This window comes from Mercenaria mercenaria, chromosome 7, assembly GCF_021730395.1.
Source record: "Mercenaria mercenaria strain notata chromosome 7, MADL_Memer_1, whole genome shotgun sequence".
In the NCBI taxonomy this organism is placed as follows: domain Eukaryota; kingdom Metazoa; phylum Mollusca; class Bivalvia; order Venerida; family Veneridae; genus Mercenaria; species Mercenaria mercenaria.
The window spans coordinates 3951419-3969878 of NC_069367.1; the positions used below are offsets into that span (position 1 = coordinate 3951419).

At 35.2% G+C, this 18460-nt stretch overlaps 1 protein-coding gene across 1 annotated transcript in view; it reads right to left on the reverse strand.

Moving 5' to 3' along the window:
- LOC123555115 (tyrosine-protein kinase HTK16-like) overlaps window positions 1–1576 on the reverse strand; it is a 35509-nt gene extending 33933 nt beyond the window's left edge. The window contains exon 1 of the mRNA XM_045345710.2: window positions 1296–1576. Within this exon, the coding sequence (XP_045201645.2) occupies window positions 1296–1509 (214 nt within the window). The 5' untranslated portion in view covers window positions 1510–1576. The remainder of the gene's footprint in view (window positions 1–1295) is intronic.
- Window positions 1577–18460: the final 16884 nt, after the last annotated feature.

Here is an 18460-nt window from a genome sequence, read left to right on the forward strand (position 1 = left end):
GATGGTGAACAAGTGTTGCAAGTTTTAAAGGAATAGCTTTGATAGTTTAGGATAAAAGCTGACCTAAACATAAAACTTAACCAAGAAAACTGATTTTCTAAGTCCAAAAGGGGCAATAATTCTTGCAAAAAGCAAGATGGAGTTATGTTTCTTGATGTACAGGGTCTGCTTATGATGGTGAACAAGTATTCCAAGTTTCAAAGCAAAAGCTTTGATAGTTTAGGAGAAAAGTTGACTTAAACATAAAACTTAACCAAGAAATCTGATATTTTCTAAGTACAAAAGGGGCCATAAATCTTGCAAAAAGCAAGATGGAGTTATGTTTCTTGCCATACAGGGTCAGCTTATGATGGTGAACAAGTATTCCAAGTTTCAAAGCAATAGCTTTGATAGTTTAGGAGAAAAGCTGACCTAAACATAAAACTTAACCAGGCAACGCCGACGCCGACGCCGACAACCGCTCAAGTGATGACAATAACTCATCGTTTTTTTTCAAAAAATCAGATGAGCTAATAATGCGCAATAAAATCTATCTTAGTGAAAATTAATATTTACAACAATTTTTACCCACATGCAGATTATGTTGATGTCGTCATACTTTTTGACGCAATTATGCACTATAGTGACGCCGCGCCGATTTTATCTTATTGAATTGCTTCCCTTGTCTGCAAAATGCTGGCATTTTCTTCTCTATTGCATTAATTATCATATAACAGAAATCGGTTAAATTTCTTATATGCATACTGAGGGTAGTACAGAAATGTAAAACATGTTTTTACATCAGCTTTGATCAACTAAGAAAAAGAGTCGTCTGCAACAGGCATAATTGTTTTCTCATTAAATTAGTACCTTGTCGCATCTCAAATAACTGGCGTGCGCTGTATGACGTCATAACACGATGTTTCCTTTTAGCGGTGCAGATATTTGAAGGTAATTTCCTCGGGAAATACTTACATTCACACACTGTTGTTGATAGCTGGTCATCAAAACGTTCGTCTGCAACGATCATGTTCATTCCAGTAAAAAATCACGATCGCAAAGCATTTTTAATGGTGTCCGAATAACTCAGCACTGTGCAGATTTAGGCACTGGACCAGTAGCTTGAGAACAGTTTTTGGACGAATAAGTAAGCTGCCTAGTGAACCAGTTCTGGTTCTAAAAGAATCTAAAGCCATTTTCTTAAATTTAACAAAAATATTTTCTTCCCTGTCTGATAATTTTGACAGCTCCCAATTTCAAACAAGCTTTATTTGATACATATCTCAGTTCCTTAAAAACTGTAGCTCTTATGATACCTTTCTTAAGGATATCCTCTGCGACATCTCGCGCTATCCTTCCGTGGTACCACTGTTTTTCTTTTTCCTTCTCTCGGATGTTATCTCGATCAATTTTGAGAAGTTCGTCGAGCGAATTATTCTTCAATAACTCTTGTACATTCAGTAGCTCTGATGTCAGATCGTTTGCATATATAGAGTCACCGTTTTCGTCATCATAGTACTCGTCCATCATGAAGTTTTGATTAAGTAGGAAGTAAAATCTTAGTCAGGTAACTTTTACTTCCTTGTTAGTTCGTCCATTTTGTGTAATGTCAGAATTGCTTTATGTGACAATTATCAAAAATTTCGGTCAGAGACTACCATTTCACATTTCTCGCGAACCAAAGACCCGCCATGGTTCGTTCCTGGATTAAGAGGAATCTCTAATGGATGATAATGCAATTTTAGTAAATTTTAATATGAAATTAGGCGCTGCCTATCTGACGGGAAAACCTAGTCATACGGATTCTTTCTTTTTTTTCTGCATAAATTGTTCTTTCTGATATTTTCAGTTTTGACAGTAAGACTGATGGTTTTCCTCTTGTTATAAAAATTAACAAATGGAAATGTTTTAAAATGTTTTGTTTAAATGACCGTAGATCTAATCATTTCTTTAAATGTATCAAGACTAGATAGACAATGGAAAATAGTGTCCATGAGTTAAAGATAATAGTACGTGATATTTGAGTGCACAGAATCTAGTCCCAAAATGCACCAATACTGGTACTGATGATAAACCCGGACAGAAAATGACCTGTACCTGTAACTTTTTTATTTCTGCAAATTGTTATTAATTGTTGGTGTCAAAATAATGCTTAACATTTGCTGAAAACTTTACATAATTCATATTTAGTAAGCAAACTAACGGGAATTCCAGACAGTTCCCCCCCAAGACTATTCCCCCTCTGACAATTCCCCCCCCTGACGATTCCCCCCCAAACTGGGGGGGGGGGGGGGGAATTGTCACCTTATTTTATTTATATTATTTTTTCTTTATACTGATGTAAAAGTATCGTTCTTTTTACTAATTTTGTTCTAAGGTGAGCTTTTTATTATTCTAAATGAAGAAATTATTACTCTTTGACCTGGTAACTGACAGTTCATTGGATAATTATATCTATATCCTTTATTCTATTATCTATATTTTTTAGTTAGACATTGTGAAAATATTCTTAGGACAACGTCGGAAGGTGTTTGATATTGGGGCCGCGAAAGGTGGGGTAGGTACTGGAGGGAGATACCTCCTCCCATAATGGGGGTACGGGGAGGCTCCCCGGAAAATTTTTGTTCTGGTACATTTTAGGGGTATTGACTCCAGTATTTTCTTACTATTTACATAATCAGGTCGGAGACTTCCCCTGGATTGAGAGACCGTCTCTCGATCTAAACATTGTCTCTCGTTTGAAAGACAAAATGTCTCTCGATCGAAAGACTAAAATTAGCTTAAGCAATGAAAATCAATGAAAGAGTAATTAAAACTGTCTTTTTAGAATGCGCAAATTTATTTCAAATATAGAAAATTATCTTTCTTTTATCAAAATTTCAAATCAAAATTATTTGGGAATTTTGCTTAAGCATTATAATGCTTAAACAAACTTCTATGACAATTTGTTTCTTGTACAGTTTACTTGAAATAACAAGTTGTTTCAATGAATAGATAATGCGCCTGTAAGGAAATTATTTTTTTAATAATGATTTCATGTTTTTTCAACACTTAAGCTAAATACAGTCTTTCGATCGAAAGACATTTTGTCTTTCAAACGAGAGACAGTGTTTAGATCGAGAGACTGTCTCTCAATCCGGGGGAAGTCTCCGACCTGATAATGTTACAAATTTAAGAAATGATTTAAAAAGTTTTTCATGATGAAAACATGTGAAATCAGAGAATACGTACCTCATCATAGTAAAGCCAAGCACTGAACATTGAATGAGCGCTGTTCAGGATTTTTTATTCCAAAAGTGCGTTTTGGAAATTTGAAATTTAGTGGTTGGTTAGGAGTATCCATTATGAGTATTATAAAAGATATGACGTAAGTTAAACTTCACTTCTTATTTTGTTTGAAATATCAATTTTTGAGTAAAAACAATTTATGCAATTAATTCCTTACATATTAGCGGTGTGATAAATCTTAATACTTAATTACCTCTTCCATAAAAATAAACATGACAATTATTTTTCTTAATTTTCTACATTAATTCCTTAGATCTTAGCGGCAGGGTATATTATGTGGTATCATTTTTAAGTGTATTGACTCTATATTGTGTGGCTTCTTTAATAAACTTAGCTATCTTAAGAAGCAGCTTAGCATTTTTCGAAGACATTGAATTATTATTATTTTTCTGAATAGTGGGCCATTGTGTATTACCAAGGTTCTTCTTTCTAATATCTGTATATTGAGTGTAGGACAAAATCCTCTGCGGATTTTTCAATATCTATAATTATCTACATCTAATGAATGTGAATGGAAAGAGGTGTCTTGAAAATAATTATAATCATAGAGTATTTTATCGATAACTGATGCACTTATTAAAGAACAAAATTCAGCCAAAAGACTCAAAAAGAGATTTTTAAATAATTATGTTAACTGTGCCATTGGTTAACTGTATCCATTATTTTAACTAATGTAGATATTTTCAGGACACAAATATCGCATAAAATATGAGAACGCCAGAAAATATTGTTTTATAAATAAATAAAAAAAGAGTGCCAGGTCAGTACTTACGAACAATTATAACTCACAGGACCACTGCATCCGCTTTATTTGATTTTATATTATGTAGAATATGATAAATACTTCCATCTTACAGAAGGATTATTTACACATGAAACAGGAAATAGTACTTGTATAAAATAAATCTCAAACCTTTTTGGGATATTTTATTCCAGAAAAAAAACCTAAAATGTATAATAATTAAGGGATACATACAAACAAATCATTGTTCCTTTGACTTCTCAATTCGATTGAAAGGTGCTGATTACCAGAATCGCGTAATGACATTATTGCAATAAACAAATTTAATCAAAATGGTAACCAGTCAATCTTTCACACCTCTTGATTGAATTACCAGCTGTAAAACAGTAATCAAAGCTGACATTGATCAATCAATTATGATATTGTTGTTGTTACATTTTAATTGTGTTCTATGTGTTAGGATTATGATATTTATAAACAATATAACAATTTGTCCATGTATAAAGGATATTATCAGTATTCAGTATTACTAACTTTGTGTGATACTTTTGATGAAGCACTTGTTGAAAATTGTGATAAACCCAAATTAGATAATGCCAATCAACTTCTTCTTGTAAGAAATTTATCAAAACCTGTATTGTAAGGATATAGTACTTTCTATCCAGAGAAAATACTATTACTCCATGCTTTCTGGAATGAAAGCAAACCAACACATGTAACATCCTTAATAAATTTCATGGTGAATTCCAAGGACGTTTCAAGTTGTAAAATTGTATTGATATTTCATCGTTTTTTTAATTCATGTTTGCAGCTTCGTTTTTGATCAAGTTTTTCATATTAATGTTTAAAGTGGTATTATTGGCTTTTATTAACATAACTGTAATCTTTTTAGTTTTCCCCAATTAATATGATTAAGATAGTTTTATTGTCCAACATCGGGAAACTCGGAAAACATGAAAGAACATTATGGTTAGATTATATCTCATGTAATTAGATATTTGATTCGATTTTTATTCTAGTATAATAATATATAAACTACATACATAAAAATAGAAAGAATGTAAAATAATTATGTATATAAAACACTAATGAAAATGCTAAAAATGATACTTTAATGCTTTATAGTACTAGCTAGCTATTATCCAAAGTAGTACAACTTCAGATAGAAATGAGCATTATTTTGACGATCAGACAACCTTATCAAATGTAAATATTTCTTACTTCTTTTTATATATGTCGTAGCATAAAGGTTAATTCTCTATAGATAAATACAAAAATTAACTTAATTGCTTTAAGTGTATTTAAGTTCTAAGCACTTTTATGATTTCCACGTTCCCGAAAATGCCACATTTTCACATAGAAAAATATGCTATTTTGACGATCAGATTACCTTATTAAATGTAAATATTTTCTATTTTTTTTACATACATCTTTGCATAGAGGTTCCATTATAGATACCGTTAACAAATAAATAAATTGCTTTAAAAATAATTAAGTTCTCAGCCATGGCTACTTATCCAAAATGCTACTACTTCACATAAAAAATTCCTTATTTTGGGTACCAAATTAATGCATCAAATATAAGATTTTCTATTTATTTTTAAATATACAGTATTGGAGTATAGGATTTTTCCATATTACCGTAAATAAACTTTACAACCCTTTAAACATATTATAATATGGAAAGGGGGAACTGTCACCCTTACATAACATTGTGGGGGGAATTGTCCGAGAGTGAATTGTCTTGGGGGGGGGGGGGGGGGTGTCTTGAGGGGGAATCATCTTGGGGGGGGGAATAGTCTGACAACCAACTAACGGCAGCGGGTTCGTTTTATTTTGACATTTTTGAAGTATTGGCTTTACTACATTAAAAAATATAGATAAACGATGATTTTATTATTCAAACACTGCTGTAATGTAGCCTACATTATTATTCAATATTGGAAACAAAAAGCGGGCCGCTTGAATCATCCATAAACTCGCTACCTGAAGAAACCCGAATAACACCGATTTCCATTAATACCGCGAATTTTCAACTCGATAGAATAATTTGTTTTGATAATGTGGCGCCGGATCGTTCATAAGCAATTTTATTTTATCAAATGTCGTCCTGAAAATTATTTATTGCGCAAACTGCACGGCAGCAGTTCCGGGAATTATGGGTAAAAACAATAACAATGAAACGGTGAAGGTATAGAACATATTCCCAAGTTGAACGGTATATAGGTTTACTTTGACATACATGATGCACACACTATTGCATTATTATGTGTTATGTATGTATATAGACTCTATGTATATAGTATAGAAACAAGAAACAAAGTCCATAACTGCATATATTTTTCTGAAAGAACCTTAAATGCACCATGTAAAAGTAAGATTGGCACTGATCACTTGTGTGAAGTTTCATTTAATTGTGTGCAATGGTTCGGGAGATAAGGAACAAACAGGATGACATATGCAAACTCTAAGTATATAGCATATTAACAAGAAACAAGTCCCATAACTCTGCAGAATAATGATCTAAAAGAACGTTACATGCATCATGCACAACTAGGGTTGGTACTGTGATAACGTGTGTGAAGTTTTATTAAATTGTGTACAAGGGTTCGGGAGATTAGGAGCGCATAAGATTGCATATACAGTCTGTATGTATATAGTATATTAACAAAAACAAAGTCCCATAACTGTGTAGATTTTTTTTTCTGAAAGGACTTAACATGCACCATGTACAAATAGAGTTACTACTAATCACTTGTGTTAAGTGTCATTAAATTGTGTGCATGGGTTCAGGATATTGTAGGCGTGCACAAGATTGCATATACAGACTCTATGTATAGAGCATAGTAATTAAAACAAAGTCCCGTAACTCTGTAGTATTTTTTACTGAAATTATCTAAAATGCACCGTGCACAACTACTGTTGTTACTGATCACTTGTGTGAAGTTTCATTAAATTTTGTCTAGGGGATGAGGAGAGTAGGTGCACACAAGATTGTGTCTACGGACAGATGGACAGACAGACAACCTGAAACCAGTATACCCCATACAATATATGATAAGCAGAGGTAAGTATCTGTTATTGGATACCTAGTTTGTCGCACTTGTAAGAGCTTTATAGCCCATGTTGTATGTGGATTATATGCGACGTTGTTATATTTTCTGGTCCTTTGGGATCATGGAGTCCATTCAACATGTGTACACGTAATAGAGTTCCGCTTAAGCCCGTGCTAGGGGTCGTGAGAGGTGTTGCACATTTCATTACCTCTCATGAACAGACTCAATCAAACCGAGACTGCTATTATAATTCTTGGTTGCATTCTTTGCTTCCAAAGGATCTTTTTACAGATTTTGTTAAATAAAGCAGCAGCATTGGGGGTCTCTTCGGGGCCAGGACTGTGCATGCTTGAGGATGACGTCACAGCAAGTGCGCGACGGCCATCTTGGATGCAAAATAATTCATGTTATAGGCTGATCACTACCAAATAGAATGTAAGCCTCCGCTGGTCTATCACAAGTAGTCCAAATAGAAATAGTACTAATCTTTTTTCCTTTCCTAGTGCATTTTCTCGACAGCAACGTGCTTACTTTTACCCTACCGCGTTTCAGTATGTATCACTTTGCATTCTATTGAAATCGGCATGTTCCTATCGCATGCTAGGTAAAAATGGCGGCGTAAGAATTTATGTCTCGAAAAGAGAAATTGAAAGAAGCGAAAAGTAGTTAATTCAGCGGATTGTGTTCACCGAACTGTACTTTTCTTATATAAAAGTTAACACCTCCTTTTCTTTTTGTTTTTTTTGTAAAGTAGCGATCTAGTTCTTTATGGGAATATAAGTCTCTGAAAATCTGATATGCTAGAAAATGTCGAAAACCCGTTATGAAGTAAGTGGATTTTATATGAAATAAAGAAGAGCTGGATTTAGTGGTGTTCAGCCTATATATTTCTAAAATCAAAAACCATGTTCCTTTAAATCGAATGCTACATCTATGTATAATACCTAATTTGCATATACGGAATTATACATAACTCGACGTATTCTTAGCGCAACAATGCATTACTGCTTATCAAAAACTATTTATATATTAGGAATAGAAACGTAGACTTTGTTTTATACCAAAAGAGCATGAAAACAAAATTGATTTTACAAATTTTAAATGTAAAAACAATACTGTAGACAAAAACAATAAATTCTAAGAAATGTAGCTGTATGGAACAAATGATTTTAGTGCTTTTGCACGAAATTTCACATATGTTCTCCGGCCCCTTAGAAAGGGATCATAATTTGGCTTTTTAATCAACTTTCGCTGCTCATCTGACCGTTTTTTTTACATAACCAAGAACTATTCTTTTTAGACAAAGGCATTCTAAATTCATTACAAATAGCAACGAGATAATCCAACATGTCACATATAATGCCTCGCAACACAACAGGTAGTTATAATTCCCTGGAGCGTTTTTCACTAGTAACACGAAACTTTTTAACTTATTTAGGCCGTACCAATAATTTTTGCGGTTAATATATTTAGGCCCTACAGATGTTATTTTTGGGAGTAATTAATGTCTTTTTAGTTACTTTTACAATATATTTACTTGTGTACAAATTCATGTATGATCAATATATATAGGTGTAACATAAGGACATTTATTGCATGTATTAACTAAATAGACCTCATACACTCATAGTTAATACAATGATGAACTCTGATATTTGTTCTTATATAGAAATTCTTCTGTTTTTAATTACACTTGTTCATGAAATACCATAGCCAAATATGCTTTTTATTTTAATGGTCCTTACTGTATTTCTATCGATTCTGTTGTAAACACCATAAAGTTTCACTGAACATTTAAAGTTGTTTAACCTAGTCTCGGTAAATTATCGTGGTGACTGTTAAAAGTAAAAGAGGCCCGCTCATTAGCAAGTATTTGTTGCGATACAGCGCAATAAACGTCTTTTAGCATAACTGACAGTCTTGTTTTGATAATTTAGGCTATTTGGCCAGTTTGTGCTATTCTATCATTAGAAACTAACCGGGTAGTATGGAAAATATTGTGAATACTTTCACCGACGCAGATGAGCTGATGAATGTTGCGGCGACATGGGGGATACAGGATTCCCCGGGGTTGCGATTTAATTGATTAATAAGGTATTTAAGGTAGAACACGACACCCTGCGAACTTTCGAGTAGCGTCTTGAAATTTTGCATGTGTAAAGTTGACCATATTTCAAACAAGATGCAGTTTATCTTATACTAATAGATTAGAGCCAACAAGTTTTTGTACACGAGACGTCAAAGTTGAACACCAAAGTCCGTTTTTGAAACTGGCGTTGCTGCGTATCCTTGGCAACTGTTGCGGGTTTTTCCAATACGGTTTCTTTAACACTTTTATAGGGATCTGGTATGTTACTCAGTGAATCGAAAAATTCGTCTTGTCATCTCTTAGGAAAATAAAAGGCCACCCAATGCTTTTCCGATCCCTGGAGCCCGTGTCTGTATTTGAAATGACGTACTGTCCCCTACGTATTTGAAGTTGATCGGCAGTACATATTGTCACACTGACAAGGTACTCTTTTAACATTTCCTCGAGTTCATAGTTATTCATTTTTAAAATTTATTTTTGTTGCAATCCAAAGTATCTTAGGTCGCACTAGCGCTATATTTCTTATGTCGTGGGCTGTCTAAATCATAAATCATAGTTATGTCCATTTTATTCCTATGTCGCTTCAGATTGCTATGCTTTTGTGACCGTCTTATTTCCGACCTAGCGATATCAACCTCTTGAGCTACAATTGTCAGTAATTTTACTACGGAAAATTCTTCCCTTTTTTTTCTTGTTTTATCGTTTCCCTTTCTCGTTCCTCTTCAAACTCGGCCATTTTTCTGAGATGAGCGCCGCTACCTACGAAGTAATGGTCCTGTTTGTCTGGACGTACGTACCCGTCTCTCAAGTCTTTGAAATGTTGATACCACTTATCCGGATCCGGGATATAGGTACACATTTTTGCTGTTTATAATCATACACTTCAATAGAATCCATTTTGGCGTAGTTAAAGTTAAAGCACGTCAATCCTTCTTGCAACGTTTATTCATCATAATCCGATTTTGATCGTCATCACCTTCTTTCTTTTCTCCCTTCGTATATTCTTCTTTGTTTCCATGATTGGGCCACAACGCATCAAATAGATCTTTTCTCAGTGCAACGGCTTGCCGAATAGGTTCTTTGACAGTCATGCCGTGTTGACGCCTAAGTTTCCTAGGCGACTGTAGAATCTGCTGCTGAGTAGGATCTTTTTGTAGCTCATAAAAGTCAATTAGAAATCGGGCATAATTTTGTCTCAGTTTCTTTCTTAGTGGAGGCAATTTTTCATTAGCGGTGCAACGATAAGCTTCTTCAAAAGAAAGCCCTTTTTCTGTATAGTGGTTAACTTAAGCTTTAAATTGATCTTTAATAGATTGTCTGAGAGGATCCTGAAAATGCTTATCTACGGAATCCTGTTTCCGCCATCGACTTTTCGACTAGACAGATACGCGAAAACTTGAAATAAAGCATCTAATTTCAACTTTTCGTGCTATGAATTTCCCTAAAAGTCGAAATCTTGAAGCTTTTGACCCGACAATTGTCGTACAAACGTTCACTTTTCGAACTAGAATCAAGAGCGAAAAGTAGAAATTAAGAGAGCTAATTTCAACTTTTCGTGCTAAGATATTTCCTCGAAAAGTTGAAAAGTCGAAGTTTGTAACGCGACAATTGTGCAAACGTCAACTTATCGACTGAATTTGTAGGGCGAAAAGTATATACAGTTGAACTTCAATGGCTCGAACTCGGATCTTTCGAACACCCGGGATCGCTCGAACTCTTCGAGGGATGGTAGCTAAGCCGGCTACTGGAAAGCAATATATTTGATAATATTTGTACTGAACTATGATTCATAAAGGTTTGCTATCCATGTCTTTCTATTTGATGCTGTTTTCACCAAAATTCTTATAATTGTATTAGTGTTTTAACTGTGTTTTGTTTTCGTATCTATGTCATATTTGAAAATAAATAATAAAGCATATTGCAGCGTTCGTTTTTTATTTATCATCATACACACATTTAGGTACAATATGACAATATATTACGATGTAAGGTTTGTAACACATCATGCCCTCGAATTTCCAAATTCAAAATGGCTGCCACTTGGATGGCTCGAACAACGGAAAACTCGAACTAATTTTCACGGGACCCACGAGTTCAAGCCATTTCGGAATTTGACTGTATTTAAGTCTTAACTTCTACTTTTCGTGCCAGTTCTTTGGCCGATAATATCGCGAAATTATCGCTTAAATTTCGATTTTTCGTTCTACGGTTAGGGTTAGGGTTAGTTAGTTAGTGTCACGTTGACACTTTTTTTGCTGTGTATTTTCAACTTATCAAATTCTGTTGGTTTGACACATCAACATAAAACAGAAATGTATAATGCAAACGTGATGCTTGGATTTAAATGAAGTTTAGGTAGGTTTTTTATCTCAGTGAACAAACATTATTATTATAATAATATAAAATTCAGTAAGTCTATGGTGCTTGAACACTTCCCTTGACAATTCCATTGACAGCCTTTTCAAGTGCCTATTATTCGCAAATGTAGTTTCAGGCCCACGTAAAAAGCCGAACGTTTCCGTATAGAATTCGTAGGGTCCGGGTCCAGTGTCCGGGGATTTGTCATAACCCCGGTGGTGGTGTAGTGACATCAAACTCCGGAAAATTAGTCCTAGAACGAAAAGTCGAAATTTAAGCGATAATATCGCGAAAATACCGGCCAAAGTCTTGGTCGAAAAGTTGAAGATAGGCCACTTAATTTCAACATCTTGCGCTAGATTATGTGTCGACAAGTTGATGTTTGCACGTCAATTCTCGGGTCAAAAACTTCAAGATTTCTACTTTTCATGGGACATCTTTGCGCGAGAAGTTGAAGTTAAGGCTTTTAAATTTCTACTTTTTGCGCTTGCTTAATTCTAGATCGAGAAGTTGACGTTTGCACGACAATTGTGGCGCTAAAAAATTCAAGTTTTCGACTTTATGCGGTAAATTTTTAGCGCGAAAAGTTGGTCGAAAAGTCAATGGCGGAAACAGGATTCCGTACTTATCCCATATCTCATAGTGCGACCGCTCTACTTTAAACTCAACTTTTCTACGTTTTCATCTTTTTTATCAGATAAGTTTCATTCGCCACTGAAACAGTCTTTTGGTTTATATTCACCATCTATTAGTTTTCTCTTTTTCCCATTGTCAACTTCAAAAACGTTATCGCGTAGACGGTTGTTATTGTGTGCTCGATTTTAAGTCTATTACCAAATAGCCGTGCGGTTTTGATGTGGCTTGTTCAAATCGTTTCAAAAAATGTTACTTGATGAAGGGTAAATTCTTCTTGCCAATGTGGCTACTTGCTGTCTGTCAACAGGATTATCAAACAGCACTAGATACTGCGTATTCAAGGCGATATCTCTGCAGCCTTAACCTTGAGGGAACAAATTTTGGGTGAGATATACGATAGATATGTTTCTGTGATGACTCCCCTTGGTAAAGAGATCTGCAATCCTTTGAGTGCATTTAGCTTCAGTCAAGTCCTCAGATACCAACAGGTTTCTTTGATTAACATTTATGTATCGGGAATCGTTCAAGTCGTCAGGAATACCGTGTAAAAATTCGATCCCGAGTATTTCACGCTGAAGTTCGTCGTACAAAGGTTGCCAAAACACCATACGGTACGCTGAGGCTGAGGTAAAACGTGATTTGATAAGAGCAGTTTTCTGGTCCATTCAGTTTCTCCGCTACAACTAGGTCCTGAAACGACCATACAAAATGGATGTTGAAACATCATCTCTCTTGAAGTGTCTGATATTTGTAACGATGGTGAATAATTCCAAATGTAGTCGTTTCTCCTACGCTTATTACGTTGGTGTCTCAGCATGACGTCGCCTGTAGAGAACCACTGTTGACAACATAACACTGCTTCATTTTTAAAACAGGTACAAAATGTCTCTCTTTAACAGGAAGACAGTTTAACTTATTACAATTTTTGTAAGACATTCTTACGCTTTTGACAAAAAGACATCGTAGGCGGCGGCGGCGGCGGAGGTGGTGTATGCAGTAGCTCGTAACGCCTTCTGTCGTGGTCATTTTGAAGTATATGCGTCTCAGCCACGAGTGATCGATCAGAACACTGCTATTTATTATATTGACTGTTTTAACTCTATTTATTATACTTTACCGTTGAAATTCATTCACTGCCGTTTTGGATATCAAAGTGTAAGGATTTGGTTAGCTTAGTTTGACGCATTTTACGTAACACTCATTCTGTTTATGTAAACAATAAAATGATTCGCGTCAAAAGCTTACATTTAATACCAAACACCGCTTTAGTCGTTCCAAGAATAAGGGAGAAATGTTGTATTTTATGCACGAGTAATTAGGGTCAAAATACAAAAAAAAGACTTCTTCCAGCTTTCTGCTTCCAGTTAGTCATTTTTATTGACACCTGTATACCAAAAGTATTTTTGAAAACGTTATTAAAATCATATTACAATACAGTAGAGAACAAAGTAGGCGTTTATCTAGTGTCTTCTAAATATTGTTCTAGAGTTTCGAGTAAATGTTCCGTAGCTTCACGATATTCCCGTCTATACTGATAGTGTCTAAATCAATCTTCTAACAAAGTCGCAGCGGGATGTATAAATGTCAACATGTTTAATTAGGTTGATCTGTTGAGTTATTTCTGAAGTTTTTAATTATTTAGAAACAAATTTGCTCCCGTCGTAAATGCACTTAGTGCTGCAAACCTACCAAATGGTCTCGTTGTCGTTTCAAAGCCGCCTAGTGTGGTACTATACCCACATCCGCTTTGTTTCTGTTGAGGGGCGCCCGCTATTTTGATATATTCGCAGTTAGGTGACCACTTATAATGTTCTTTCAAGGCGCAGTCCGTTCTTTCCCAAACGTTCAATTTCACGTGACATCTAAAACATTCGCAGGCGTCTGACTTTCGCTGTAGAACAACCCCGTACTTGCCAGCTGGTATTTATCTGGTAGCACCTGTTTAGAATAGGTTTCAAACGTCTTAAGCCGGTTTTCATAATACTCCATATTTATGGTCGGTGATGTTATCATACTAGTACTTATGCTGACTTATAAACACTTAATTTATATACATTTATTTTAGAACTATTGTTACTGTTTTTTTTTCAGTTTTCGTAATCAGTAGGGTTGCTCCTGGACACTGTAGCGCTCCTGCATGGTTCATGTGATTGCTTCGTAGAAAACAGGGCATCACTGAATCTAATTCGGGCAACGTCCTTCTGAAATCTGGCACCAACTCATTTAATCGTGAATATTCTAAGGGTCTTTAACATATGCCCTTTTTGGTTGGTACTACTTCATTCTCTGACTTTCAGTATTTCCTTATGTCAATGCACACACTGTCTTCGGTGATATTGCAGTAAACTTTGCCTCCGAAATGACTCCATTAGGAATTTTTGTCTTGTAAGGCTTTGTCCACGTATTCCAACTGTTTTACCCATTTTTTCCATCGTAGCAGGGTTAAACTGATTCCCTTCTTTGTCGGTTTGTCGTCCCGCGACTCTCTGATACCGACTCTGAGCTCGCCTTTCCATTCGTTGACTTGCACGTACCAATCATTACCGAGACTGAGTTTGCATCTTTAGCTAGACATGTTGGTTGTTTGAGCGTTAAAACTCTTCTGGCTGTGATGGTTATTACCCGGCCTTTTATAGACTAAGATCTTAGATTTCTTTTTATTGGTCAGTTTCTTATAGCGTTTGATTTATAGGAATTTAGTTTTTAATTTTAGAAATATATAACATAGATTAATTTAAATCCAAGATGGCGACTGCACACTTGCTGTGACGTCATTCTCAGACATGAGCAGTCCTTGTCCCAAAGAGACCCCAATGCTGCTTAAAGCTTACCTTTATCTTTTGTCATTAAACAAACGCTTTTCGTTTCAAATAATTTATTGCTGGTAAACATATATTATGTTCATCTTTCACTATTTTTAATCATTGGTAGATATTAGTTTAAATCTAAAAACTTCTGTTCAAATTAATTTAAGTCACTCTAACACGTAGGTACACTTTTATACCTATAGGTACTAAATCATACCTCTACACATAAATTATATACCTGCAGGTAAAATTGGAATATATTTACCAATAGGGATAGAACTAAATGGTGATATGAAATGATTTAATTTGTGTTTAATTTCCCGTTTGTTTTTGTGCTGCTTGCTTTTGTGTGATTATATGTATGATTATTGACTGTACTATACAAAGTGTTACCTACTTCTGCTTACTCGTCTCATATATGTGCTTCATTCTCTTGCTGAAAGCTTGCTTTTTAATGCGCACTTGGACTCTTTCAGCCAGGCTGCCTCAAAATCAAACTATAAGCTAGGTTAGCGAAAAATGTTTTAACACTTTTTGCTTTCCCTTATTTCTACCTTATTTTACACTTAACATGTTATATTCTTTTTTTTCAAATTATCTCAATTTACTAGGAACTTTGCTATTGGTGTTTAAATATTTATTGTGGACGCATTGGTCGAGAGGGCTAAGACGCTTTCTTAGGGAGGTGAAGGACCGGGTTCGATTCCTGGCTACTACCATTGCGGTATGTCCTTGAGCAAGGCACTTTATCACGATTGCCTCAGTTGACCCAGCTGTAAATGGGTACCAGCCAATTGCTGGGGATAAGGTATAATTGGTTTAAGGTAGTTCTGCACGTTTGGATCGAAATTTTTTCTACAATGTAGAACTTGATTATACTCTGATTTTTTTTCAAAACTTCAGAATATACTTAGAAAAATCTATAATTAAAAAAGAGATGACCATGTGCTTGATTTTTTGCTAGAGTGATTTGAAAAATTTGGACCTAGCGCAATTTTTTATAATGGGAGTCTATGGAAAAATCATAGCTTCCATAACATTTTCGCGAATAGAAATTTTTCTACAATGTAGATTTTAATGAAACGTCTCACAGTTGTACATAAACATATTGCCTATAATATGGTGAAATAAAATGTATAGGTCCATTTGCTTATTTTTGAGATATTTGACCATGATTAAAGTGAACCACATATTTCAAGGTAATTCAAGACATTATTTTGAATTATTTAACGTGTCAGATGTTTTAATATCATATTCTAACTTTAGAAAGGTAGCAACAGTGCCATTGTAATAAATGTACTCACAACTTCCATTACTTCATAAAATGATTATCATTTCCGTATGCCGAATCCAAACTTTATTCTACCTTTTCCGGATAAATGACGTTACGCCATCACTTCCGGTTTATCAAACGTGCAGAAATACCTTAAATGTTCTTAAGTTCATAAGGTAGTTCTGCACGTTTGATAAACCGGAAGTGATGGCCGTAAGGTCATTTATCCGGAAAACGTAGAATAAAGCCTGGATATGAAATATTGGCAACCTATGTTACATATATGAAAACTGATCTCTGTTTATAAACTTCACTTTTTGACAATGTTCCTATGAAAACTGGTGTTCTTCCGTATACACTGGCACTGGTATTCTGCCATAATTGCTGGTGTTCCGCCATCGTCGCTTGAGATCTGCCGTATTCGTTATTGCTCTGTCGTATTCGCCGGTTTCTCCCATATTCTTTTCCGTCCTGCTGTATTCACTTGTGCTCTGCAGTATCCACTTGTAATCTGCGAAAATCGATGGTGTTACGCCGTTTTCACGAGCGATCTGCCGTATTCGTATATTGCCGTATTTGTTAGTGTTCTGCCGTATTCGCTGGTGTTCTGCCTTATTCGTTTGTGCTCTGTCGTATCCACTGGTGTTCTGCCTTATTCACTGGTATTCTACAGTATTTACTGATGTATTCGTTTGTGTTCTGAAGTATTTACTAGTGTATTCACTGGTTTTCTGCCTTATTCACTGGAGTTCTATTGTATTCACTGGTGTTCTGCCGTATTCACTGGTCTTTTGCTATATTAGCAGGTCTTCTGCCTAAGTGTAGGTGGGGTACTTTGGTATTGGATACTGACAGGCTCACCAGTAGTTACTTCTTCTTCTATTATCATAACCTGCAAAATAATCAGGGCTGTTATATTTCGATCTTCTCAGATCGTTCAGCACGACTTTTATGTCGTGTTATTGGTACTGTTTAGTTTCTCAACTTAAATGTTTCGGCCTGGGTGGTTCCAGTGCTTCCGCTTTCATAGCTTTGGGTATTGTATAATCACCCCTTAGATATGGTGCATGCTGTTTAATTTTGTCTTTTGGCAGTTCCTGTGATATGCAGGCTCCATAACCTCAGAACCCCTTTCTAAATTCCAGTTTGTTTAGTTCTACTCATTGTTTTCTCGTTTAGGGCAAACCCATTATTTTAACTGGGGACCATACGCCGCTTTTCATGGAATTGCATGGAAGTGTATCATTGAAGGTTCCATGTGTACCGCCGTATGAACACATCTGCGGATGTCTCTAAATTATTTTTGTACTTGTAGCATGTGTTAATGTTGAGTTCTGCTCAAACAGGGGCTAAAGGGCGTGGTCGGTAGCAAGCATTTCCACTACCGTCTATGAACAGGCTCATTCAAACCGAGCCTGCAACATTTTCGTTTTTGTCGTGTTGAGCGATCTGTTGAGTTTCCACTTTCTCTATTTTAACATACATGTATATACTCTTCTCAAATATTATAACTCAGCATTTATTCTGCATATCTGAGGCATATCAAAGGATATTCGGTATAGTTTACACAAATATTTTATGTTTGAGATAAAGAAATTCCATTAAAATAAAGCTAAGCAGTGCTATATTTTTACTTTATTTACTCATTCTACAACAACATCCATTTTAAAAAGCAACAACACATAAAACGTATAAGCTTGTTTATACGTGTACCATTTAAACAAAGAAGAGCTGTCGGAGGGCATCAACGCTCGACTACTCAACGGCCTAGTCAGTTGAATAGTCAGTTGAATAAATCGAAAAGGGGGCATTATTTTGATATGAAGTTATTACAATAACAATTCCAACATACATAATCAAAGGGCAAAAGGGTTGGACAACCGATGAAGTTCTGGCAACATTGGAGACTGTCCTTCCCTTAAGCTATATATGTGATGTAAGTCACTTCTTCACAGTGAATAAGTGTGTGAAGTTTCAATCAATTCCCAAAAGTGTTTACTGAGATATCAGCTTACATACAAAAAAGCCCAAATCTGGATGTCAATAATGAAACAATGAAATTATTGTCAAACATACGTAATTTTTCATTTTTCAGCATTTTTTGAAAATGTCTTGGGGCGAGGTACATCTCAAAACCACACTCTAATTTTCGAAATAGGGACAAATTAAAGACTAAAACTCAGGTAGGAATGAATGATGTCAGTTTCTAAAATGCAGTTTGAAACAATTAAG